The sequence below is a fragment of the Mastigoproctus giganteus genome, chromosome 8, assembly GCF_048544385.1.
Source record: "Mastigoproctus giganteus isolate SK-2022 chromosome 8, ASM4854438v1, whole genome shotgun sequence".
NCBI lineage: Eukaryota > Metazoa > Arthropoda > Arachnida > Uropygi > Thelyphonidae > Mastigoproctus > Mastigoproctus giganteus.
The window spans coordinates 55,592,723-55,620,399 of NC_143582.1; the positions used below are offsets into that span (position 1 = coordinate 55,592,723).

At 35.2% G+C, this 27,677-nt stretch overlaps 1 protein-coding gene across 1 annotated transcript in view; it reads right to left on the reverse strand.

The window, feature by feature from the left end:
* Positions 1-27,677, reverse strand: part of PolQ (DNA polymerase theta) — a 277,127-nt gene that overhangs the window by 78,811 nt on the left and 170,639 nt on the right. The window contains exons 15-16 of the mRNA XM_090380240.1: positions 21,889-22,170; positions 17,354-17,512 (exon numbers count right to left, since the gene is read on the reverse strand). Of these exons, the coding sequence (XP_090236366.1) occupies positions 17,354-17,512; positions 21,889-22,170 (441 nt within the window). The remainder of the gene's footprint in view (positions 1-17,353; positions 17,513-21,888; positions 22,171-27,677) is intronic.

A 27,677-nucleotide genomic window follows, 5' to 3' on the forward strand; every position in this document is an offset into this window, starting at 1 on the left:
CACCAATGCTAGGAGTTTAGTAAATAAATTTGATGAATTTGAGTTATTGCTCAAAACATCAAAGGCAGATATTGTTGGGATTTCAGAGACATGGTGTCACACTGATATAAGGAATGCAGAACTGGAATTTGGGGAATACAATGTCTACAGAAAGGATAGACAGGATAGGAAGGGAGGAGGGGTTATGCTATTAGTTAAGAAACACATAAAATCCAAGGAAGTGAAGCCAGTCGACATCACTGGACAGTGCAATGTCGAGTCAGTTTGGTGTGACATAAGCATTGGGAGATCAAAATTGAGAGTAGGAGTGTGCTATAGGCCTAATGACTGTGATGAGTATAATAAGAAATAGAGTGGGCCAGTAAACAGAGAAATAGAGTGGGCCAGTAAATCAGAGAGTCTTATAATGGGGGATTTTAATTTCCCAGATATTGACTGGAATTTGGGGGCTGGTCACTCATACACTAGCAAGGCTTTTGTGGATTTATTGGATGATTGTTTTCTACATCAGCATGTTCGTGAGGCAACTAGAGGGAGTAATACTTTTGATTTGATTATCAGTAGTGATTCTTCATGCATTAAGAATCTGCAGATAAATGAACCACTAGTTGGCAGTGATCACAGTGTTCTGAAGTGGGAGTTACTCAAAGAGGTAACTACCATTAGGGGTAAAGGGAAGGGGTATTGCTTTCGTAAAGGCGACTACGATGGACTGAGACAGTATTTAAATTCTATACAGTGGGATCAACTGATGATATTACCAACAGCAAATTCAAAATGGGAAGCATTCAAAGAACTTATCTTGCAAGCTAATAGGCTTTACATACCAACTAAGAAATATTGTTCAAGGTTTAGGCCTAAATGGATGTCAGATGAACTAATGAGGCATATGGCAGAGAAGAAAAATGCATGGGATACATACAAATTAACACGTGACACAGAAGCCTATGATAGATAAAAGCTGATCTGTAACCAAGTTACAAAGGAGGTTAGGCAGGCGAAGGCAGATTACGAGAGATCCTTGGCAAGAGATGCGAAGAAAAACAGCAAAGAGTTCTTTACTTATGTAAACTCTAGAAGGAAGGGGATGAATCAGATTGGTCCACTTGATATTGATGGGTCAACTGTTGATGACCCTGCTCAGGTAGCTAACAAACTAAATGAATATTTTGCATCGACATTCACACATGAGGAGTTATTCAGCGAGGGGAATGCCAGAGGTGTATTCAACTCTAGCAGTAAGCTAGAGAATCTTGTAATAACTGAGAGTAAAGTGGAGGAGAAATTGTTGAAGATAAACACAAGAAAGGCACCTGGGTTGGATGGGATCTATCCAGTTATATTAAAGGAGGCAGCAAAGGAAGTAAACAAACCCTTAGCCATAATTATGAGAGCTTCCTTGGACTCAGGGGAGGTACCCATGGACTGGAGATGTGCAAATGTGACCCCAATTCACAAGGGAGGATCAAAGGCTGACACAAGTAATTATAGACCTGTGAGTTTAACTTCTGTTCCCGGAAAATTAATGGAGGCACTGGTTAAAGAAGCACTGCAGGATCATCTAGACAAGACTTCAGTTACAGCTCGGACACAGCATGGTTTTGTTAAGGGGAGTCTTGCCTGACCAATTTGATTGGATACTATGATGCAGTCACAAAAGAACTGGATGCAGGGAATACCTTTGATGTTATATACTTGGATCTTAGAAAGGCTTTTGATACTGTTGCATATGGAAGACTGCTGCACAAATTGGAGCAGTGTGGCATTGGAGGCAAATTGCTGCTATGGATAAAGGAGTGGTTGAGGGGGAGAAGACAGAGAGTGGTAATCAATGGACACTGCTCATCATGGACTAATGTTATTAGTGGAGTCCCTCAGGGTTCAGTATTGGGTCCTTTATTGTTCTCTGTATTTATAAATGATATTGATGATGGTATATCAAGCTTAATGTCCAAGTTTGCAGACAATACGAAGGTTGGCAGGGTTGTCAAGGACACTACTGACACTATGCTCCTGCAACAGGATCTGGAAAGGTTGAGCAGATGGGCTGAGAGGTGGCAAATGAAGTTTAACATTGACAAATGTAAAGTACTACATATGGGAAACAGCAACCCCAGAGCAACGTATCAACTCTGTGGTACTACACTGACAGTGGTAGAGAATGAAAGGGACCTGGGGGTGGTTGTGCAGGCAGATATGAAGTTCTCTGAACAGTGCAGACGGGCTGCAAGAGTAGCTCATGGTGTATTGTCAATGATATATAGGAATTTTTCTAGCAGGGATAAGGAGGTGATTATTCCCTTGTATAAGGCAATGGTCAGGCCACACCTAGAGTACTGTATACAGGCCTGGAGGCCTCATTTCAAGAAGGATGTAGAGCTGCTGGAACGAGTACAGAGAAGAGCAACAAGATTAGTGAATGGAACAAAGGGGTGCTCTTATGAAGAAAGGCTTAAGTTTTGCGAATTACAGTGTCTGGAGACTAGGCACCAGCGAGGTGATCTGATAGAGGTGTACAAAGCCTTAATGGTTTGAGCATGCTGAATGCTGATGGGATTCTTCCTCTTGCTCAGAATAATCACCTGAGAGGGCATAAGTTCAAATTGAGGAAAGACAGATGTAGGACAGATGTGCGGAAATTTGCCTTTAGCCAGCAGGTGGTTGGTAGGTGGAACAGACTTCCATCCCTTGTCGTGGAAGTTGATAGCCTAAATAAGTTTAAGGCTCAGCTGGACAGGTATTTCGAACGAACAGAGGGGTGAAGAGGAAGTGGTTATTTTTTATTTATTTATTTTACTTTATTTTTTTTTTTTGGCTGATGCTACATAAGCTTGCTTTCTTGCATCAAATACCTCTGCTAATGCTAATGCTAATTAACTGTTGTTAAAATTGATATATGCATGTAGGTAGTTGCTACCTGCCAATGACTGTTCAGACAATTAGCATTTTGGATAATCCAGGTTCAAATACTGCATGTTGAAAAGTGATAGAAGTGTTTTGTTTTAAGTAATATTGGTTTATAACAAAACAGAACTTTTAAACTGAACCTTACATATGGGATATGCCCATAGAAAAGTGGTGCTTTTTAAGACATATTGACTAAAAACATTTTCAATTCAGATTTGTCCTCAGAGGTCATCCCTGCCAACACCAACCTTGACCTGCAGAATACACCTAAGAATGAATGTACCTAATAAAAATCGCCCTACACATTAAACAGACTTTGAATCAGTCAAATCCTGCTGTAATAAAACTGATTACCAATTATTTAGTATATAATAATGCCAAAGAAATATTCTGTGCATAAAAAAAAGTATTTATTGTAATTTGAGAAGTTCATCAATCTCACAGTGGATTAAAATTTATTATTTAATACACCTAAAAGCTATTATGTTTAAAATTTAAATATGAGATACTTAATAAATATATTAGTAAATTGAGGATTATCATGTCATTATGTTTTGCAATGCAGAGAATTTCAAGTGCTGTAATATTCAAGAAATATCCAAGAAAGAATAAACCTTCTTACATAGTGGTTGTTCTGAGAAGTATTACTTTTAATTAAATAATAAAACCATTCTATTGTTTGGTCAAAATATGAGCTATTGCTATAGCCTGTTTCATGGTTTACCAGCTCTCATTAAAGAACAAATGATCTCAATCAGTACATCTCTGAAGACTTTTGAATAATAAAGCAGTTCTATGGGAGATGACAAGCAGTTTAAGGAAGTTAACTTTGATTATTTAATGTAGCAGCATGTCAACTGATATACCATTAGTAACAGTATGATCTTAATATTCCAGACAGAACAAACTTGCTTATCCATGAATCACCTTGAAAAGCACTGCTATTAAACAAACAATATCACTGAAAGGCTATTATGTTTAAATGTGAGACACTTGCTGGTATATCATCGGTGTGCTCTTACTGATTTATTTTATTGTCCACACAGCTTTTGCTATATTAATACATTGAATGCTGACTACGAGTTGATTCGTATTTGGCGATCTGGCCCAGGATGCTGACTACAAGTTAACTCGGACTGGTATGACTTGCCTTTCAGGCGCAGCTACAAGTATATTCTTAGTAAATATATGAAACTGATAGATAGTTGGCTTCTGGGATAAGAATGAAAAATCAACCACGGTGTCAGAAAACAGAATTTATTCACAAAAAAAATATTTTCTTCACACAAAGAGCTAGCTTCTCTTAGCACACGGGACAATGATAGCATGTTCTGTGGAGTTTTTTATTTCTCGTAGAGACTCGACACGGCTTAGTCGGGCTTGGTTTTTTTCAGTTGATGGTTTAGCCAACAGAAGTTCTAAATAATGAATTTTACGTTCAGACCTAATCTTCTTGGAACATTTAGAATTTTTTCTCCAATCAAAGATTTAATGTAACTTTTCCGTCAAGTTATGGGTTCCGCCATAAAATGTCTGAAATTCAGAAAAACCCGTAACTTGACAGAAAAGGATGTATGCGTTATACACATATATTTCTATAATATGTAATGCAGTTTTTTTTTTGGACATCTGATGGTTTTTCTTAGCACTGAATAATACGAGAGCATTTGATCTGATCGATCTATAAATCAGAACCGTACGACTCATCAAAAAGCTCTTAAAATTCTGAGTCACTCATATTATCATAGAGCTCAAGCTCTTCTTCGGTCAGTTGGTCTCTTCTTACTCATGTTTTTTTTTTTTTTGTAAAAAAAAAAAACACGTAACAAAGTACTAAATACAACGTACACGACAGAGTCTGTGTCACTGCAGTAGATTTACGTACAGCACAGATTCATATTCAGAGAATTCTGCAAGTTACAACACGTCTGATTTAATCGAGTTAACTCATAGTTAGTTGCCGCGAAGAATTTTCTATTACATATGCCAACTATGAGATAATTTGCAAAGCTTTTTTTTTTACAACAATAAGCTTTTTTTATGAGTTTTGGTGATGAATATATATTATAATTTGGGTTTTTGAATAATTTAACATGCCTAACTCAAACTGACGTTGGAGATCAGTTTACCCAAATAAGCTTTGGCAGTCAATTGTGTTAAATGATTAAAATTTTAGCTATAATATTGTTCAGTACAAGTGCATCATTACTACATAGTTGAATTTTAAGACAAATTGAAGTTTAGGCCACCATAATTTAATTTGAGACTTAATGCCCTAAAATTTTATTAGTCTAAAAAGTGCATATTTTGGTATTCCTCATATTGTGTAAATAAGACATGATTATTTACACAATAATAGCTCTTATACCTTTGTATACCTACCTGCCCACTGATTTTTTTTTTTTTTTTTTTGTGGTTGTTGGCGCATCGGCTTCTGTGGCCATAGTGCACCTCACAAGGTTTTTGCAGTACTTTGATCTAACCCGAGGCGGGATCCGAACCCGCGACCTTTGGGTTGCTAGGTAGGTACTTTACCCACCTGGCTAGCCCGGTCGGCCCCCACTGATGAGAGGCCAGATAGCTTTGAAATGGTGCCATCAGGGTAGTGGCATTCAACTGAGAATAACTAACAGCAAATGTCTCTAATAGGGGAAGTGTTACTTATTCAAAGTATAAGAGGGAAACTCATTGTAAGATTTTCAGTGTGAGATGTTATAATAATGCATTTGTATAAAACAATACAATTTAAATTTTCACAATAATAATTTCATAGTTTGAGGTTTTCTGCCCTAAAATTTTATTAATCTTAAAATTTTAACTTCTCAAAGCTACATGGCAACTGACACAGAACTGCTCCATTATTCACAAGTTGTCAAAGATGCAATAATCAAAGTTTTCTGCTGTTTACCTAATAAGAGGTCGGTAAGACTTGAAACAGGCTGTCACAGAAATGTATTCCATGGTTAAGAAAATGACACTTCTTATGTTATAGCAAATTCGTATTCTATTTCTTTAGAAATATCGAGGTTACAACCAATGAAGTTTGAGAATTCACAGCTCTTGAAAATGGACAAGTTTTTTTTGGAAAATGTTTTTTACTTAACAGAAGTTAAGTAAAAAAAATTCAGTTAATTGTTTTTTGTTTTTACAAAATTAACACATTAAATTCTGTTTAATGAATAGTTCTAACAGTTCTAGTAGCTTATTTTCAAATTTAACTAAGGATTTAGTAGGTTATGACTTCACAAAGCCTTTTTCATTAGCAATTTTGGTGCAAATATCATATCTCATAATTAGTAGTTTGCAATTTAATGCATCACAGCAATAATGATTACAGTGTGTTAATTGTAGTAAATAAGCAGCTCAAAGGGGTTTTTTTTTTTTTTTTTTTTTTTTTTTGCTGAGAAATTGGAATGCCAGTAGCATTATTTAGAAATGTAACAGTGTAACATGTACTAAGCAGAAAAATCTGTAATAGTGTGTGTTGTTATACTCTTACCTCTTAGTTCATGGTAATTTTAATTTTTAATTTACACTAAAATTGTGCCTCAAATAGCAACAGAGCAAAAGGCTTGAAGTAGTGGGAATACTTTAGCTGGGTAGAGAACTATGGGTGGCAGTTCTCTTGAAAATCAAAACAACATTTATTGTGCTACTTGCAGACTTTTTGTGCATAAGTTGCACAATAAATGTGCTACTTGTGCACAAAATCTGTAGGACATACGGTCAAGGGGATATCTGTGTGCCTCTGATGCAGAGAGTGTGAGGAACTAAGGAACAAAGTATATTCTGATGGGCTTATATGAGGACTTCAGGAACAGGGTTGATAACCTCAAAGAAATTAAAAAGAGGGACCCTTCAAGCACTCAACCACCTAGCACAATGATGGATTCTACACTCATGCAACATGACACATCGAGGTTGTCCACAGCAAAGTGAGCTGGTCCCACAGAAGGTAGCTGTTGTCAGTGAATCTACTGTCAAGGAAGTAGGAAATATGCTTTGTAAAAAGGACAGGTGGAACAAGACCAGGGTACGTCTGTCTGAGAGCAAAGGATGATGACACTGTAAAGCAGCTGTCATCTTTTAAAGGTACAAAATGTGATGCAGTATCAATTGTTAGTAATAATGGTGGTACTACAGGCACTCCCCAGCTTACGTAATACTTGACTTATGGAAATTCAACTTTATGTAAGTTTTTGCCGGCCGGTGCAAACTTAAATATAATCGTGGAAATGTATTTTTGCATCTGTAAAAATAATAAATGGAGGTATCGTGAAAATATCGTAATATGAACCCAATAACACATTGGTTTTTTTTTTTGGTAATTCATTCCAAGACCTCAGAAGTTGAAATACTACCATAAAACAATAAAAACAATTTTCACTTTCCGGTTTATTGGGCTTTTCTGTTAGTGAAATCTATTATAGATTAATAGATAGGGTAGTAAATATTATAGGTATATATTATAGGCTAGTAAACTCAATCTTATTGCATTTGCGATAATACCAATAATTAGAATTCTGTGGATTTTTACATTATGGTATTATGGTGAAATGAGTTCCCCTTCACTGAAATCTCCAATCATATAAAAAACATAAATACATTTTCAGAATCTTCTCTTCATTCCTATTTAAGTATTACAATGATGAAGGGAAAGCGACCAACAGAAAGTGCAAGTGGTGGAAGTGCTAGGAAACAGAACAAAATTGATTTAGAAATGAAGATGAAAATGATTAAAAAGTACAAAGCAGGACAAAGTTTGTCATCTATTGCACAGGAATTAGGTCTCACTGTTTCAACAGTGAATACTATTTTAAAAGACAGTGAGCATATAAAAGGACATGTCAAAGGATCAACGTATTATTCACAACCAGGACCAGTCCACCCCAACAGTGATCATAAAACAGCATTCATGTGCTATATTGAAGATGGAAAAGCTATTAATAATATGGATGGAAAATCAAATTCAGAAATGAGTGCCCCTAAATCTAACGACTAGGGCTTGCAAACCGGTTTTATAAACCGGTTAAATCCGGTTTTCATATTGAGTTGTTAAAACCGAAACCGAGCTTCTAAAACCGGATTCGAATATTTTTTTAGTTATCCCTCGAATATAGTTTTTTGTTACGCACATTTTCTTTTGTTTGTTCGTTTGTCTGGATCGTTCAACTGCTTTGTTTTAAACATGTTTTTTATTTTATTTTATTTTATGTTTAGGTACGAATCTCATGGGCAAGTGGCCCAAATCTAGGAGGGGTACCTTTTATCTTCCCACCTGTATCATGGCACGACGCAGGTGTACTCATTTACGACTGAGTGAGTCGGAGCGATAGCGTAAAAGAAAATGCTCAACATTTCTCCGTTCCATCTATCTTGTTCGCCAGGCAAGTTGTGGAACGCGCCTTATTGATGGTTACCCACTAGGACAGATTCGCTGAATATTGCATCAAATTTCAATCGTAGAAAGTGTTTTGCTTCTTTATTCCTATTAAATTTGCGATCAAATGTTCTCCAAAAAGCAGCTTCACCAAATTTAGCTTTTATGTAATTTTGAAAATACAACAGATTTAATTGGGGGAAAAAATTTTGCAAGTAAATAAATAAATAAATTTCTTTTGTGAAAATTTTGAAACTTGAATCGTTTAGACTCTTCATTCAGTGCTTGTGGGAGTGACGCATAGTATTGTGCCTTTGTTATCTTCAATATTTTTATTTAAAAATTGTCGGTGATATAAATTCCTACTAATTAATATTTATTACTCTTAATATGTCTAAGATGAAATCAAATGTATGGAATTATTTTGCTTGAAAAAGCAAAGAAGAAGCACAATGTTTGAAATGTCAGAAGATAATGAAGTCGTCTGGAGGATCTACATCATCTTTGATGTTGCATTTAAAGAAAATGCATCAGATTGACATTAAACAAGATAACAGTGAACCTCCCGTAAAAATGGTAAGAACATTAGAAAACTTTATCGTTAAAAAATCTATGGAAGAAGAGATTTCAAAATTAGCTGCTTTAGATGGATTTTCTGTTAATTCAATTGCCAAGAGTGAGTTTATACAATCAAGCCTTCACCTTCAGAGAAATAAATACGATAAATTACCACTAGCCTCAGTGAATGGAATTAAAAATATGGTTCTGAATTATTATAAAACTAAAGAAGAACTCATTCAGCATTTCAAAAATTCATTGGTTTTGGGTGCACGGTATTCATTGAGGCTAGGCGAATATACGGCTATACAAAATAAAAGGTATATGAATGTAAATGTTCATTCAAAAGACAATCATTGGTCGTTAGGTCTTATTGAGATTAATGGTTCACTTGATAGCAGAAGAACTGTGCAAATTGCTAATGGGCACTTGAAGGAATTTGGTTTGAACTTGGATGAGGATATTGTTGCTTGCACCACCGATGGAGCAGCAATGATGATTCAGTTTGGCAAGCAAATTACGCCTAATCATCAACAATGTATAGCCTATTGTATACATCTGTCAGTTATAGATGTACTTTACTCTTGATTTTTAAGGAGTCCTTATGTGCTGTAATGTAATAACTAGATCGTATGTATAGCTTAGCTTAATTTTCTTCTTAATTAAGCTAAGCTATACATACGATCTAGATGTACTTTATGAAAAAAGCAATCAATTATGGTGCCACAGTCTCTGAGTCTCCCAAAGACAATGAAGAAAATGAAAATAATGAAGAAAGTAGTGATGATGAAGTTGAAGAAAGACAGCAAGGCATGTTTTATCAAACCGACTTTACCGATGAGCTCATTTATTTCTTCAATCCAATGGCGAATATTGCACAAACTATTAACAAAGTCAGAAAAATTTGCAAGCTTTTTCGAAAATCGTCTACCAAAAGTGACATATTACAAAATTTTGTTAAAGCAAAAATTAATGGGAAAGAATATAAACTTATATTAGATTGCAAGACTAGATGGGATAGCACATTCTATATGATTGAGAGATTTTTGAAATTGAAAAATTGCATTCCAAATGCTCTGTGCAGTACTGTCAACTGAAGATGTGTCTGACGATGACTGGAAAACACTTGAATTGCTATGTGAAACTTTGCGACCAGTTGAAATGATTCTGAAGGCTATAACCTCAGAAGATACAGACTTACTTAAAGCAGAGTCTTCAATAGAATTTCTGCTTGCTAAGCTTGATACAGCAGAAAACCCATTTGCTTTAAAGTTTCACCAAAGCCTTTTGCAGCGTTACAATGCAAGACGAAATTGCGAAACTGTGGCTTTGCTGAGCTATCTACACAACCCCAAAAAGTTTAGGAAAGAAGATTCAGGTTCAAGGACTTTTGATTTTCCAAGTAAGCAAGTTTTGAAAAAGCATGCTGAAGAGATTTATCAGAGATTATTGGCAAAACATTCCGAAGGAGTCTTAGCATTGAATGAAGAAACTGAAAATAAACGAACTGTTCTTTTAGAAGAAAACAAAGACATTAACTGAAGAGCCTTCAAAATATCCGAGTGAATTGGAAATCAGCAAAGAATTTAAAAATTTGGAGGCAACTAGCAGTAGAAGTGAAAAGCTGGAGAAAGTTTATAGAGCACTGCTGACCATTAAACCAACAAGTGTCCAATCTGAGAGAGTGTTTTCGATCACTGGTCTCTTTAATACAAAAATAAGGTCAAGTCTATCAGGAAAAATGCTTAATATACTATGTTTTTTAAAGGATCATTTTCAGAAAAAAGGTGAGCAATAAATAGTAAAGTAATTTCCCCAAGATGTTTTTTTTCACATTATTTTTATTTATTTATTATTATAGGGCTTATTATTTTTTTGTTTACTATACAAGAAGATAGTTTTTATTCAAAGGATTTGAATACAATTTGTAATTTTGTATAATCTCAAGCTGGTTACTATTTTGGAGCATTTTAATTTTTTTTATTTTTTTAACTATAAGAGGTGATAGATTTTGTTTAAAAGATTTGATTATGATTTGTACAATCTACCCAAGATAAAATAAATACCTGTGTTATAAGCTTTTAATTATTTTCCCTAAGTCTGAGAAAATCGGTTTTAAAACCGGTTTTAAGAGTAAACTTCGGTTAAACTCGGTTTTGAAATTTCTCGGTTTTATGCAAGCCCTACTAACGACCATTGAAGCAAGAACGTTTTATTTATTTATTAACGATATTTATTAACGATAAGTAGAGCAAACTCCAACCAAGTTCGTGGCAAGAAAAGGGTGGTTTAATAGGTTCAAGTATCACACTGGTTTCCACAACATTAAAGTATGCGATGAAGTCGCCAGTGACAATTCTGCAACTGCAGAAAAATTTTGTGACGCATTGGAACAAACCCCTTCTAAATCTCCACGGCCCTTAACTTCTGCAGCAGCATGCTTATCAGCTGGAGAGTTAATTCTGGCAACGATGCTCAAAAGGTAAAACTTGCCGATTTTATAATTTTGAAAGGTAGAACTTGTAATTTTATAATTTTGAAATTTTTGTAATTTTGTACACTTTTGTAATTTTCCCTGTGCATGAGATAAAAAAATTGAATAATTCTATTTACATACCCACTGAACATTTCTTTTTTGCTTCAATCAAATTCAGTGTGCATAGTTGCAAGTGCAGAATTGCCCCAATTTCCTTAGTTAGGGAAATTCCATCTTATGCAAAATTCGACTTACATAGAGTTCCACAGAACACAACCCTTACGTTAGTCGGGGAGTGGCTGTAATGATATTAAGGGTACAGATCTGAGTACACTGTAATTGCTGCTGCCCAGTGGGTCTTTTACCTAAGATTCTTAATACATGTAGAATCACTGCTAATAAGCAGATCAAGAGTATTGATTCCTCCATTGCATGTCTAAAATGCTGCTGTAGAAAACAGTTATCCAAGAAATCTACAAAAGTCTTGTTAGTGAGTGAGTGACCAAGAACCCACAAAGTCCAGTCAACATGGCTAGAATTCATGGGTTGGTACAGCTGTTTGATATACCCATCATAGTCAGCAGGCTTATAACACACTCCTACTCTCAATTTTGTTTTCCCCTTACTTAGGTAAGGTAAGGTAAACTGCTGCCATTGTCAATCCACTGCAGGATGGAAGCCTCCTGACGATTCATGTTGAGGGAAAAGGACCATAATCTACCACGCTGATCCAGTGTGGGTTGGCAGATCATCACATTTAGCAATCAGGGGCTTTAACACCGGTCTACTCAAAGAGCATGTGCTACTGCACGCCTGCTCCTGACCACTTGGCTTCCCAGTACTTATATCACACCAAACTGATTCAACGTTGCACTGGTTATGCAACGCTGCCATAATGATATCATTAGTTAAAGAAGTAATTCAGGATCATCTTGATAGGAGTGGAGTCATAAGGTGATCACAGCATGGGTTTGTGAAAGGGAGATGATGCCTCACCAAACTGATAAGCTACAACATAGTTGCTATAAAGGAACTGAATGCAATGAATAATTTTGACATTATATACTTATATTTCAGAAAGTCTTTGATGCTATTATATCACGCCTCCGTAGCCAGGTGGGAAGGAGCAGCAGTGCATAGCACACGCTTCTTGATTAGACCGGGGTTCGAGCCCGTCACCACCAAATACGGAGAATGCGGAAAGGTCAGGGAATGACCACCGCATATCCCGGAGCAATATGGCCTTAGTTGCTAATGCTCCTAAAAACCAAATAACAAACAAACAAACAGCTATTATATCAAATGTAGAACTGCTGTGTAAATTGGAGCAATGTGGCATTATGGAAAGATATTACTAAGGATAAAGGCATGAATAAATGGTAGGAGAGAAAGAGTGGTTATAAATGGTCACTTCTCTCCATGGACGGATGTGATGAGTGGCATTCCACAGCGATGGGTGTTGAGCTCCTTACTCTTTTTTTAATATTTATTAATGATATTTATGTAGGTATTTCAAGTGTGATTTCTAACTTTGCTGTTGATACAAAGGCGGACATAGTAGTTAATAATAATAATCGGAGTATGATAATAGAGGATATAAAAAAATGCTGACCGGGCTAGCCGGGTAGGTAAAGTAGGTAAAGTAGTGCCTGCCTAGCAACCCAAAGGTCACGGGTTCGATTCCCGCCTCGGGCTGGATATCACGATGGTGCCGAACCAACCGGTTGGTTGGATATCCCGGCCACGATACACGAAGGAAGCAAGGAAAAAAAAAAAAAAAACTGGTTCCTTCGTGTATTGATCACATCATACGAAATAAATAAATAAAATCTAAAAAAATAATCAGATAGGGTGAAAAGTGATAACTACAGTTTAACATTGATCTAAGTGTTACATATAGATAACAGTAATCCCAGAATAATATACCATTTGGGTAGCACAAAACTCAATGGTTGAGGTTTGTTGATGAGAAAAAAGATCACAATTCTACACTCCAATGTGAAATTCTCTGAGCAGCTCAAACAGACTGCTAGAACAGCCCATGGAGTTCTGTAAATGATATACAGGAACTTCCACTTTTAAAAACAGCCACAGGACTGTTTACTAATAAAGTATGTTTTTAAAGATTAACTTACCTAGGATTTTTCTGTCTGTAAATTTCTGTTTGGACTGTCAGGCCTCTCCTTCTTCTTCTGCACATCTCTTCTGAAATGCTGAGTCAAAGTTTTGTTGATAACAATGGTGCTGCTGTTCAGACTTGGCTGTCAAGAGCATTTCCAAAGCTTCACAGAAAGAGAGAATCTGAATTCTCTTTTTCCCTCCCTGCCTGTTCATATATTTTCTGGCACACAGAATTTCTATGAGAAATTACTAAAATGCCAAGGATGATTTGAGATAATTTTTTTTATTTCATGCTTATTTGTGTATTGCAAATCAATAATGATTACTGTCATTATTGCATCTAGTACGTTCTCACAATGAAACAGTCAGACTCGATGCTGCAAAACATCTATTGCTTCAGCTAATTCTTTATTATTAACAACACCAAGAACTAATGGAAACTTGTCCGCAAAAAATTTCAAATTTGAAAATGATGCAATGTGAAATCATTAAATGCATGCTATCTTGGCATTTATAAGAATATCATTTTTCAATGTACTTGTACACTACGTAGTCATATGCAGCAGTGAAGTATTTCCTAACTGAACAAAAGAACATTTTCATGACCTTGATGGTAGAAATGCCTATGATTAAGTCAGAATGATCTTTCTGCTTTAGTCTGTACACAGTAATCAAATTACAAAATGGAATCGGAAGATTTAATAATTGTTGTTATAACAAATTTATACATAAAATTCTTCACCATACTAGTAATGATATCAGTATACAGATGTGATAACATTTAAAAAAAAAAAAAACAAAAAAAAAAAAAAAAAACTGCTTAGTCCTGCCAGAAGAGAGAAACATTATCAACTTGTTTGGCCCACTGAGGACTGCTTTTGCCAGAATTTTGTAACTTGGAAGTTTTTTTACTTTAATTCATTAATTGTTCTTCTTTCGAAACTCTTGGTTCATGAACATGAGACTATACCACTCACTAGTGATAGCTTGTAGTACTTTTCAATTTCTGCACACTAACCTTAACTCTGAAAACTGCTCACATGCCTTTTTATGCCACTTCTGACCTCTTCTTTAAATAGACTTGTCAAAGGTTTCACTCTTCTATCAGTAGAGTTACAAATTTAACTAAAGACAGTCAATATATATAAATGCATGCTGCAACATACCTTTTATTTCAGTAGTTTGCATTGTCGAAATCATTTAAACCTTTCCTTTTTGCATTTCTTTTTGGATAGCAGTAGATGTCTGTCAAATATTCATCCACTCTCACAGCATGGCATGCAGCTCCTTTTTCATCACAGAAATTAATAAGATAAGAAGGACAGCCTACTACCACCAAGTGCTAAATCTCTGCTTTAAACACTATCTACCCCAGTTTTTAATCCCACCACAACAGGCACATTATCAACTCTGAGTTCCACAGTTTTTTTGAAGGAGTGACACATCTGTGGGTTATTCAGAATAAGATGCCAAATGACGAACCCTTTAGAGAACAAGCGTCTTTCGATTTGACAATTTCTTTTATTACAAAAGGTCAGGACAATAGGATTTAGGTTAGAATCACTTTGATTACTGTCATCTGCAGCAAATGAAAATAGCCCATTTTTCAAGGCCATCATGACCTCTTCTATCTTTTCAGGTAACTAATAAATGCCAGTTATTTTTGTCCTTCTGCAATAATTTTTTTTGCTATTTCACTACTGTCGCTGAATGCATATAACAGTATCACTGTCATCACTGCAAAGCACTATCTAATTTTGCAATCCTTTCTATGTGCTGCACACTGTTTCTTACAAATGTCTGATTACACTGCATTTCTTACCATCTGAAATCGAAAAATCATATTTACATAAAATACACAAGGCTAACATTACCTTTTCCAGATTTTGCACTGCATAGAGAATCATGCACATATTTTTTTTTTTTTTGCATTTTACTGAAAGATATTTCAATATCTTTTAGTAAGATGAAAGAATTGCACATAACAAAGTAAAATTATCCTATGTTTTATTTTGCAACGTAGACTAGATCAATGCTACTCAAAGTGTGATCCACAATGAGATAATAAGAGAAATTGAGAGGGTAATTCATTTTTATTATATTTTACAAAAGTATCAGTCCATGACGGATTGGAAATAAAAGAAACTGGTCCTTCACCACAGATAATTTGAGAAGCACTGGACTAGATAGCCTGATGGCCAAATCATTAATGAAAACAAGTGGAAATTTGTAAAATTTTTAAAAATTTTCAATTTTAGCATAGTTTTATTATTTTTGTGCAAAAAAGAAAGAGAAAACTTGAAAAAAGGCAGAGAAACTATTGTTCACCAATTGTATTATGACAGAGGAAGTCGAATTGCATAAAAAAAAAAAAAAAAATTTTCCATCATAAATGTGGTGAGTTGGCTGCCATGTAGTTGGCAGCATGAAAGGATGTTAAGAAAGACTGAAGTTCTGATATTGCAATCTCTAGAAGCTAGACATCTGTGTGGTGGCATAATTGAAGTCTGTAAGGTTTTAAAAAGTTTTAAGTAAACTAAATGCTGATGGCATCTTTACCTCTTCTCAGAATGAAACGCACAAGGAGGCAAAGGATGGTGCACAATAGATGTGTGGAAATTCACATTCATTCATTCAAAGATTATAATCAATTGTTGGAATAAGCATCCAACTAATATTGAAGGTGAGTTGTTTGAATAAATTTAAGGAAAGATAGGACAAATTATTAAGAGGAATGGGGAAATTAAGGCATTCTCTCTCTTCTTCTTTTTTTTTTTTTTTTTTTTTTTTTTGTTGGTGCTGTATAAGCTCTGCTTCCTTGCATAATGTTGCTAACTTTAATTATAAAATGACATGATTCTTCAACTAATAAACCTTAATTGTGTTAAATGTTAATAACATAAATTTAATCAGATATGCATGGATCCTCCCCGGTCTACTGTCTTCTTTGAATCAGAAATGTTTTGGTGAACTGGAATCCCATAACTTCATTCTTATTTGTGAACAGAAATATTTATTTCAAATCCTTGTCAGAATTATCAAAATTAATAAGAGTATCAAAGCAACTTCTTCTTTACTTTATTCTTTTTTTTTTTTTTTTTTTTTTCGCACCTTACTCTGCCTACAAATTATTCTCCCTTAAAAACGTTGATATTTCTCCTTCAAGCCACTTTCTAATGTTATCCATATTAATATCCTTTTTTGCTACTTTGTTCAGACACTATCTTTGGCTCTATCTATATAAATAAAAACATTAGCATCATTTAACTTAATTCAAACTGCAGCCCAGCTGTACATAGCGCACTTTATTTTATCATTTTTAATATTGGCCCCTATCCTTTCTCCTGTCAGAACTGTCAGGAAAAAAAAAAAAAAAAAAAAGTCCTCTTCAACATAAATGGAAAAAGTACTTAATAATATCATCATTGTATGATAAATTTTCATCAGATGGATTTGCAGGTACATTATCAAAAAATAAAAATTATTAATTTAGTTAATTTATTTATTTTTCATTTTGAATGCTTTTACTTCTCTTACAAAGTGATTGTAAAACCATTCTGAAAGAATTTCAGAATATTATCATTAAATACTTATTTAGAAGGGAATCTCAATTTTGCATAAATACAATGCAGACAAATAAAGAAGTCAGCCTGAATTTGTGGGCTTTTACTGTAATGTTTCTGGAGGTACATAAGGAGGTTGTTTCTAACTCAAATATTAAGATTACAGTATTATTTATGGCATTTGGAATTCTGCTAGTCACTAAATGTATAGAAGGGCAAGCTAGTCCTCAGTTTATTAATGTATTGGATTAAGAATTATATGCTTGTTTTATTTAAAGCTGATTATTTTTTGAAAATTTGAGTTTTTTTTAATAAATAAATATGCTTATGATATTTAAGAATGCAAACCTGAAAATATTCTTTCTAATTTCTGTTCCTTCAGGTGCTTTGACAATTTATCCATTAAGTGATATGTCAGTACAGCCTCGGTAGAAGCTCGTAATTCACCCGCTACATCAATATTCACTGCCAGTCCCAAGCTTCTACAACTTTGTGACTTTACCATACCTAACAAGAAGTGACAAAAGAGAAATAATTAGCAAATATTATGATTACATAAATAATGTATGTGTTGTGATTTCAAAGCACTAGGCTAGGCTGGAATTTTGTATAAAATTTCATCCCTATTCACCTCACCTATGATTTGTTATAAATTCAGAGGTCCAAATGAAAATGCCCTGACATTCCAGTAAGGCAAATCTACCAGTTATATATGTTTTAAAATTCTAGTTTTATTTATTTTTTTTTTTTTTTTGTAAACCAAGAATTATAAAAAAAGGAGTCAAATTAATATTGTACAATTATAAATGCAATAGGTTAAAGAAAACAAACAATTTGATTATAATTAAATTCAACTTCTCTGTGATGGAGTCAGCAACTATATAGGAAATAATGCTTCTACAATCTTATATATTTTGAAAATTGCAAGAATGAAAATTTAATTTTACATCCTCTTTCTTTATGAATAACATATGTGAATCCATCAAAAAAAAAAAATAAATAAATAAAAAAAACATGAAAAACTATTATGAATACAATGACATTACATACTATGACACGAAACACTACAAGGAACCAAATATAATAAGAATATCATGTGGTTTATAAAAATATCAGAGATTACTGGAAACAGGGAAGATAAATTTTTCTCATGATATCCTATAATAATTTTGTAATAACTGAGAGCAAAAGTGGAGGATAAATTGTTGAAGTTGAACATAAGAAAGGCACCTGGGGAGGATGGATCTATCCAGTTATATAAAAGATGGAGGTGGCAAAGGAAGTAAGCAAACCCTTAGCATAATTACGAGAGCTTCCTTTGACTAGGAGGAGGTCCCCCATGGACTGGAGGTGTGCAAATGTGTCCCCAATTCACAAATGGGGTTCAAAAGGTGACATAAGTAACTATAGACCTGTTAGTTAATGGAGTCGCTGATAAAAGAAGCATTGTTGTTATTATTATTATTATTATTTGGTTTTTAGGAGCTTTAGCAACTAAGGCCATATTGCTCCGGGAATATGAGGTGGTCATTCCCTGACCTTTCCGCATCCTCCGTATTTGGTGGTGACGGGCTCGAACCCTAAAGAAGCATTGCAGGATCATCTAGACAAGACTACAGTAGTAGTTAAGACACAGCATGGGTTTGTTAAAGGGAGGTATTGTCTGACCAATTTGATTGGATACTATGATGTCGTCACAAAGGAACTGGATGCAAAAAATAATTTTGATATCGTATACTTTGATTTCAGGAAAGCTTTTGATACTGTTGCACATGGAAGACTGCTGGAAAAATTGGAGCGGTATAGCATTAAGGGCAAGTTGCTGCAATGAATAAAGGGATAGTTGAGTTGGAGATGACATAGTGGTAATCAATGGACACTGCTCTTTGTGGACTAATGTTATTAGTGGAGTTCCCCAGGGTTTGATGGTGAGCCCACTGTTGTTTTGTGTATTCATCAATAATACCGATGAGGGTATATCAGGCTTAATATCCAAGTTTGCAGATGATACAAAGGTTGGCAGGGTTGTTAATGACAGTAAAGACAGTAGGCTACTGCAACTGGATCTAGATAAGTTGGGCAAATGGGCTGAGAACTGACAACTGAAGTTTAACAGTGACAAATGCAAAGTACTGCATATGGTTAGCAGTAACGCAAGAGAAACATTGTCTTGTACAATGGGATAATCATTTCCTTGTCTCTGCTGGCAAAATTTCTATATATGATAGTAATATATGACAAGACTCCATGACCTGCTCTGGCAGCCTGTCTGCACTGACTTGATATCTGACTGCATAACTACTCCCAGGTCTCTTTCACTCGCCACTTCTCTGAGTATAGTACCACACAGTTGGGTTACTGCTAACCATATGCAGTACTTTGCATTTGTCAGTGTTAAACTTCAGTTGCCAGTTCTCAGCCCATTTGCCGTGCATGGATTGGAGGTTGAGAAGACGAAAGAAGATATTTGTTGACATTAAACTTGAACTTCTGTAGACTAATTTTCAGGAAATGTGTATGAAGTAAGGTTGTTCCAGAAAACGGCAGTTGAATGAATAAACGAGGAAGATGAAAAGTTGGTTCTGTGAGTATGAAGTTGGACAGTAAATGGATGTTGGCTGGTGGCAGCACATGTTCAGACTATTTTGAAAGAGAGAGAGAGAGAGTGGGAATTATAGAAGCCAATTTAGAAGAACAGTGCCCATGGAAGTATCTGTAGAAAAGGCATGCAGCAGAAACAAAACATCTATGAGACAGAGAGTGGAGAGACTTTGTTAGAGATGAGTCATTAATTAATAATTGCCCTTTTCTGAACAGAATCAAGAACCCTGAGAGAAATTTGGGGGCACCGCCCCAGACGTGGAAACTATATTCCATGGTAGGGCGGATTTGGGATTTATACAGAGTGAACAGCTGTTTGGAAGAAGAAGAGTAAAGCCGAGAGCGAAAAAGAAAACCAAGTTTTTTAGATGCAGAAGAAGCAATATTTGTAATGTGCTTGTGCCAAGAGAGATTAGAAGTCAGGGTAATCCCCAAAAGAGATATATCATTTTGCATAGAAATTGGAGTGTCACCAAAGATAAGCATAGGAGCAGAAGAATCCTTTTTTGCGAGATATAAGACAAGACTGAGTTTTAGAAGGATTGAAATCAATAAGTTGTCTTTGCCCCACTGGAGATCGGCATTTAAGGAATTGGTAGCGGATATTCGAGAAGTTGAAGCTGATTGAGCAGGGCAAGGTTTCTCAAAATGGAAAGTGGAATGCAATGTGCTATCATCGGCAAAACTATGGATAGGATTTCCAGTCAATCGAAGAAGGTCATTAATATACAAGAGGAAAAGAGTGGGGAAAAGAACTGAACCTTGGGGAACACCAGCATTAGTGGAGAAGTTAGTAGATGGAGAGCCATCTACCACCATCACCCCCCTCAGTGAGCAGTCAGAGAGAAAACTGGATAACCAATTACAAAAAACAGTTGGCAAACCATAAGATGGAAGAGCTTGTTTAGACCTTTATGCCAAACACGATCGAAAGCCTTTGAGATGTCAAGAGCAACTGCTTGTGTTTCACCAAACTTTTCCATTGAATTTGTCCATAAATGGGTAACATAATCTAGAATATCACCAGTGGATCGACACTGATGGAATCTATATTGACGATCATTGACCCGATCGAAGGTTTCCAGATAGTTTAAGAGTTGGCAGTTAATTGATTTCTCCATTACTTTAGAAAGAGTAGATGTAATTGCAATGGGATGATAATTGGATGGCAGGGATTTGTCACCCTTTTTAAAACTGGCTGGATATGAGCAAATTTCCAAGAAGAAGGAAAAACACTTTTGGAATAAGAAAGCGAAAAAAGGCGGCAAAGAATAGGAGTAAGTTCAGGAGCACAGGTTTTGAGAACAAGTGGAGAAATATCACCAGGACCTGGAGCTTTCTTAGCATTGAGATTTGTCAAAATCCTTCTTACATCCTTTTGATGGAAGACCACAGGATGTTGTTGTTTGTTTGTTATTTGGTTTTTAGGAGCATTAGCAACTAAGGCCATATTGCTCCGGGGATATGCGGTGGTCATTCCCTGACCTTTCCGCATCATCCGTATTTGATGGTGACGGGCTCGAACCCCGGTCTAAATCGAGAAGCGTATGCTACGCACTGCTGCTCCTTCCCACCTGGCTACGGAGGCGCCAAAAAAGACCACAGGAGGCATGGAATAGAGTGTGTTGGGAATGGTGAAAGGTGTTTTACCAAGATCCTATATTCATTCTTATTTCATTCCTATTTTTTAAGCTTCATAAACTTGTTACTCCGTATCTCACTTGCATGTATCATGTTAGTTGCAATCTGTGCGTGTAATTGATTACTAATCTCTTTTTACTGTTTTAAATTTTACCACCCAAAAAAAGGAGAAAACTTTTGTTTATTTTGGTTCTTTTTGATATGCTACACAATACTGTTTACCGGTATTATATTAAATTACTTTTGAATAAATACTGTACTTTACATTATTATTCACTGTGTTTTTTCAGCATCATTTAACTTGGTTAAAATTGTAAAATGTTGTAAACAATACTGTACATATGGCCTGATGAAGTTTGTTGAGGATTATAATCTCGATGAGTTCTACTGTACTGTACATGTATTTAGTATCTATAAGGCCGAAGTTGGACTTGCATACAAAGCACACTTAGTTCCTGAAAAAAAAAAAAAAAAAAAAAAAAAAAAAAAATTAAGTACATAAGTCGAGGAGTGCCTGTATATAAAGAGCAACACAAAGTCTTTATATGAAATGGCTAAAGTATGACAATATACATGAATACTAGAAGGGAAGAAAATAATCTAATATATATATATTTTTTTACATTTAGATTAGCACAAACCTTCTAATAGATGAATTTCCTGTGGAATATAGCTTAGCACCAAATCATTCAAAGATGGTTCACCTTTATCAGGATCAAGTAACCACTGAGCCACTTTTGGATCCTCCCAAAATATGTCATTACCAGTATTCAGAATAATTCCACAACCAGTAGACAAGATTCTGTATTGTTCCTTTAAGTCAAAGACTGCTATTTTCTTTTCCTGCAGTTCTCTTTTGAGAAATTCTTGAATAGCATCAAACCTTTTTTCTAATGATAATCTTTGATGGTGTGGTACCTTTTCTAAACAGAAAATTTTGTTATTGAGATAGAGAAAATAACATTTCAAATTTAAAATAGTTTTATTAAGAAAGTTTTGTCAGTGTTATACTCACAAATTACCACAAGAAATAAGATATTGAAAAACTGTGATTTTAAAGCATGTTATTAAAGTAGAAAATAATTTTATAATAATCTCTGGAAAACACATTTTCTTTCTATTCCTTAATTAAATAAATAATATATATATACATTGCAGGGATAAATGGGAGAAGCAAGAGTATGAAAAAGGAAGTTGATTATGGACCAAGGTAACTGATAGCTTGAAAGGACCTCATGACCATAATAGCATAAGTATGTAAATAAAAGTAGCAGGGGTAAGAAAAGTAAGTAAAGAATTGTAGAGCAGGGATAAACAAAACATAAGAAAGAGGTAAGCAAAAAGTATGAAAGAAGTGAGAAAAGAAGGGAATGAATTAATACATATACAAATAAATAAGTCACTAAAATTATACTATATATACATATGAATATATTGTCATATATCGCACAATCCTGGTGTCATTTACAAGTGTCAACCACCAAAATTGTCTGACAAGATGACAATATAGCATTACATCAAAGTATAGAATAGGAAAAGGAAAAAACAAACTATATACAATAATGTAAGCTTTAAGGAATTAAGCTATAAGGGAGGATATAAAGATAATATATAATATTATCTTTATATTATTATATAATATATAATATATATAATTCAACAGTATGAATAATGAAACTAAAATTAGAGCTGAAGTTGAAATAAAAATGAACAAAGACTCAGGCTAGAGCTAAAGCTAAAATGAAAAAGAACAAAGACAGAGGCTTAAGTGCAGACAAAGGCTATTGTTGAGCGTAGACAGAGGTTAAAGGCAGAAATTAATATAAATTTATAACCAGATTATAAGTAATATTATAGCCGTTTAGCTAACTGGAGACAAAACAAAGTAGGCAATTAGGATAGAAATAGACACTTCTACCCTAGTATTACACTAATAGCCCAGAGTATGGAAAAATGATAGATTTAGGAAAGTAGACAGTATATGAATGAAGAAAATATAGTTGGAGCTTGGGTTACCCGGGTGAGCAAGTTCCCATTCGTGCTAGTGACAACGCGCCTCCGTAGCCAGGTGGGCAGGATCAGCAGTGCGTAGCACACACTTCTTGATTAGACCAGGGTTGGAACCCGTGACCACCAAATACGGAGGATGCGGAAAGGTCAGGGAATGACCACCGCATATCCCCGGAGCAATATGGCCTTGGTTGCTAATGCTCCTAAAAACCAAATAACAATAACAAAGAAGCTAGTGACAGCCTTGGACATATACATGAGTAGTAAGTTGAAAGTAGTGATAAGCTAAAGAACAGTAACTATGGATTAACACAGTAAACATCCCAATCTTTATACACTGTGGAGAAGTTACAAGTGCTTAAAGATTTATGCACTGTGAAGAAGTTACCAGTGCTTAAAGATTGGGATAATATTGATGTAGATCTGCATTCAGTACACAACGTATTTTTCTGTATTAAGCATAGCATTCTCAAAGTCTTATATAGAATCAGTTCTACTTATAACTTTACCTATTATCAGCTCTTTCACCTCATTAAAGACATAAATTTAGATTTAAAGCTTGGAGTTTTAATAAGAGTGAACCACATTCATTCTTAATATTAAAATTCCAGCATAAATTTATGAATGACATCAATAAGCATAGCAACATGTATAACAATCTGCTACCTATTCCCAACTCTGGTATTCATATTTCAGTCAGATACAAATATGCTAAACCATTTAGTCTTATAGCATGTAACTGCAAAACCACCACTTCCAAATTAGGTGACAATGCCTATAACTTAGATGACTGCATTTACAAACATACCAATTACTTGCCTTACATAGATAACAATTTTGGTCATATAATTACAGGAGATTTGGGTATTGTTATCCATCCTGATTTGAAAGACATTCTATCATGGTTTATTCAGACTTGTCCCTAACTTTGCATCCTTCAAAAATCAGCTCTACCAAGGCATTTTAGATTATAGCATACGCTCAGCCTACAAACACAATAACCCTATTGAAGCATACGAAATATGGATCAATACAGTTTTCGAGGATCTAGTCTATAGGTATTCCAAATTATGGTCTAAATCTCTATGGAATAAATCATTCAAATTCTATAACTTTGCCAACATCAAAAAGAAATTACTAGACCTTCATAAACATTTCATTATCACCACGGTAGACAAAGCATCAAAAATTATGCTTTAATCTGCAAAGCTATCTATGCCTCTATTTTAAAAAAAGAATTACAATCTACCTACAAAACCCATTACATCATCACACAACATCATTATCTAAAAAATATTGGCATTAAATAAAACTCTGAAGCTTAACATCAATAATTTCAACTTCCGTGTGTTTACTTCATACCCAAATTCCACAAAACACCTATTAGTTTCAGGTTCATCACCTCACGCAAAAATAGCTATGCCCAAGTTACTGGAAAGGCTCTAGAACAACTTCTAAAACCAATAATGAGCATTATTCCTTTTAACAATATTATTTGCAATAATCTATAGGTCTTAGATAAGCTAAAAACATGTCATACTACTGTAATTCAAACAATCGATTTCCATTGCTTCTTCACCAGCATTAATTTAGATAATCTTTATAATGTTTTTCAAAACATCTATCAGGAATGTCAAAATATTTTGAAAACCTCCTACAGAAGATTTTGGAAAAGTCCGGTTGGCCTGCCTCCCTAAAATCCACTCATGCACACCTTCTCGATGGTAAGCCCTGTTACATCACTTAGGTGGCAACGAACGTGTAGAGTGGTTCTCTTCAAGACGCCTGGTCAGTATGAAGAGGAAAAGACCAAACCCTCCAGCATATGACAGCATGACAAAACAAATGGCCCTCAGTTCCCAGCAGCTTTCACTCTCCCTCTTACGGCAGCGAGAGGATCAGAGTGGAAGCAGAGGGTGCTAAGAATCTCTGGGTACGACCAGGTTGCCATGCACGGAAACTGAACTTGGCCTGTTGTAACGTAAGATCACTCATCGGTGAAGACAGGATATTAGAGCTGGAAAAGGAATTAGAAAATGTGGTTTGGAATATCATCGGTTTGGCTGAAACAAGAAGAAGAAATGAATCACTTATAAGTTTATCAAGTGGAAATCTGCTGTACACCAATGGAAACAGTGAAAGGAATGAATGTGGAGTTCGGTTTCTGGTCCATAAAGATTTTAAAAACAACATTTTGGAATTCAAAAGTACATCACCAAGGTTGTCAAGACTAATACTCAAGATTTCTAAGAGATACAAGCTAAAGGTTATAATGATTTATGCACCAACATCGAGCGATGATGATGAAGAGGTTGAAGAAATGTACACCGAAATTGAGAGTCTTCTAGATGAGAAGAAAACGCACTACACTATTATTATGGGGGACTTTAATGCTAAGGTTGGAAAAAGACAAAACAGCACAGAAAGGGGAACTATAGGAAATTTTGGAATTGGTGAAAGACTTGTGGAATTTGCAGAATCTCAAGGACTGTCAGTAATGAACACTTTTTTCAAGAAAAGAGTGAACAGAAAGTGGACATGGAAGAATCCAAATGGATTAACTACTGATGAAATCGACTACATCCTCACTAACAGAAGATATATTGTGAACGATGTTACCATCCCGAATAAGGTAAATGTTGGAAGTGATCACAGAATGGTAAGATGTACACTTGATATAGATGTAGGAAAGGAAAGGAAAAAACTGATTCGAGTAAATAATACAAAGGTCTTTGAGATAACAGAAGAGGAGAAAAAGCAGTATGTACTGGAACTTAAGAACAAGTTTGAGCTACTGCAGACTGCTCAGGACCAAGATATTGAAGAGGAATATTACAACTTTCTGAAAGTGATAAAGCCCAAGAAACCTATAGGGAAAAAGAAGTCCAAAGAAGAAAAAATTAGTCAAGAAACACTTGTCATGATGAACCAAAGACAACAAATAAAAAGCAAGAAAAACACTGACAGGGATAAAATTGAGTATACTGAGTTATGAAAAGCCATTAGAAAGAAACTCAGAGAGGACATAAGAAGATTTAACACAAGAAAAGTAGAACAAGCATTAAGGGAAAACAAAGGATTTAAATCAACAGCCACGAGCAGTAATACAGAAAGGCAAATGATACTGAAGCTGAAGAATAGCAATGGTGTACTTATAAACAGCAGAGAAGGCATAATTCAAATAGCAGAAGACTACTATAGAGAATTATACAAGGAGCGAGGGAATGATGCCAGCAGTGAGGAAGATGGATTGCAAAGTAGCAACACATACAACATACCCGATATTCTTCCTGATGAGGTAGAACATGCATTGAAGAAAATGAAGAATCAGAAAGCCCCGGGGAAGATGAAGTTACTGTACAGTTGTTAAAATTGGGAGGAAGAGACATAACACAAAAACTGGCAAGGCTCTTCACACAGTGCATTCGAAAAGGTGTGACGCCTAAGCAGTGGAATAATGCAATCATAGTTTTGCTGCATAAGAAAGGAGATAAATCAGAAATTGGAAATTATAGACCAATTAGCTTGTTATCCCACATCTACAAGTTGTTCACAAGGGTCATTACTAACAGATTAGAAAGAATACTTGATGAGAATCAACCAAAAGAGCAAGCTGGCTTTAGGACAGGATTCTCAACTATGGATCACCTTCACATAATATCACAGCTAATGGAGAAAGCAAATGAATATAAAACACAATTATGCCTGGCATTTGTGGATTATGAAATGGCATTTGACTTCATACAGCATAATGAAATGTTTCGGGCACTGCAAAGACAAGGCATAGATACCCCATATATTATGATTTTGAAGAAAATATATGAGAGTGCTACCTCCTTTATTAGACTAGACAAAGACAGTAGGAAATTTAAAATTGAGAAAGGAGTATGACAAGGAGACACAATATCCCCGAAGCTGTTTACTGCTGCCCTTGAGGAAGCTTTCAGAAGATTAGACTGGTCGCAGAAAGGAGTCAATGTGAACGGAGAGTACCTAAACCATTTATGATTTGCAGATGACATTGTGGTCATATGCCACGATCCCAAAGAATTAGAGGAAAATCTTAATCAGTTATGCACCGTTAGTAAGGATTTAGGACTAAAGATGAATATGGCTAAAACAAAAGTAATGATGAACAAGTATGCCACAGAAAGGGAAATAATGATTGAAGGAGCAGTAATTGAAAAGGTGGAGTCATATACTTATTTGGGACAAGTTATTAGCTGTAATAATGATAAATGGCTGGAAGTCAAGAGAAGAATAAATTTTGGATGGATAGCATTTAGGAAATATAGTCATATACTGAAGAGCAATATCCCAGTTTGTCTGAAACGTAAAATAATGAACCAATGTATACTCCCCACCATGACTTATGGAAGTGAAACTTGGGCACTCACCAAAAGAATGGAAGAGAAGCTGA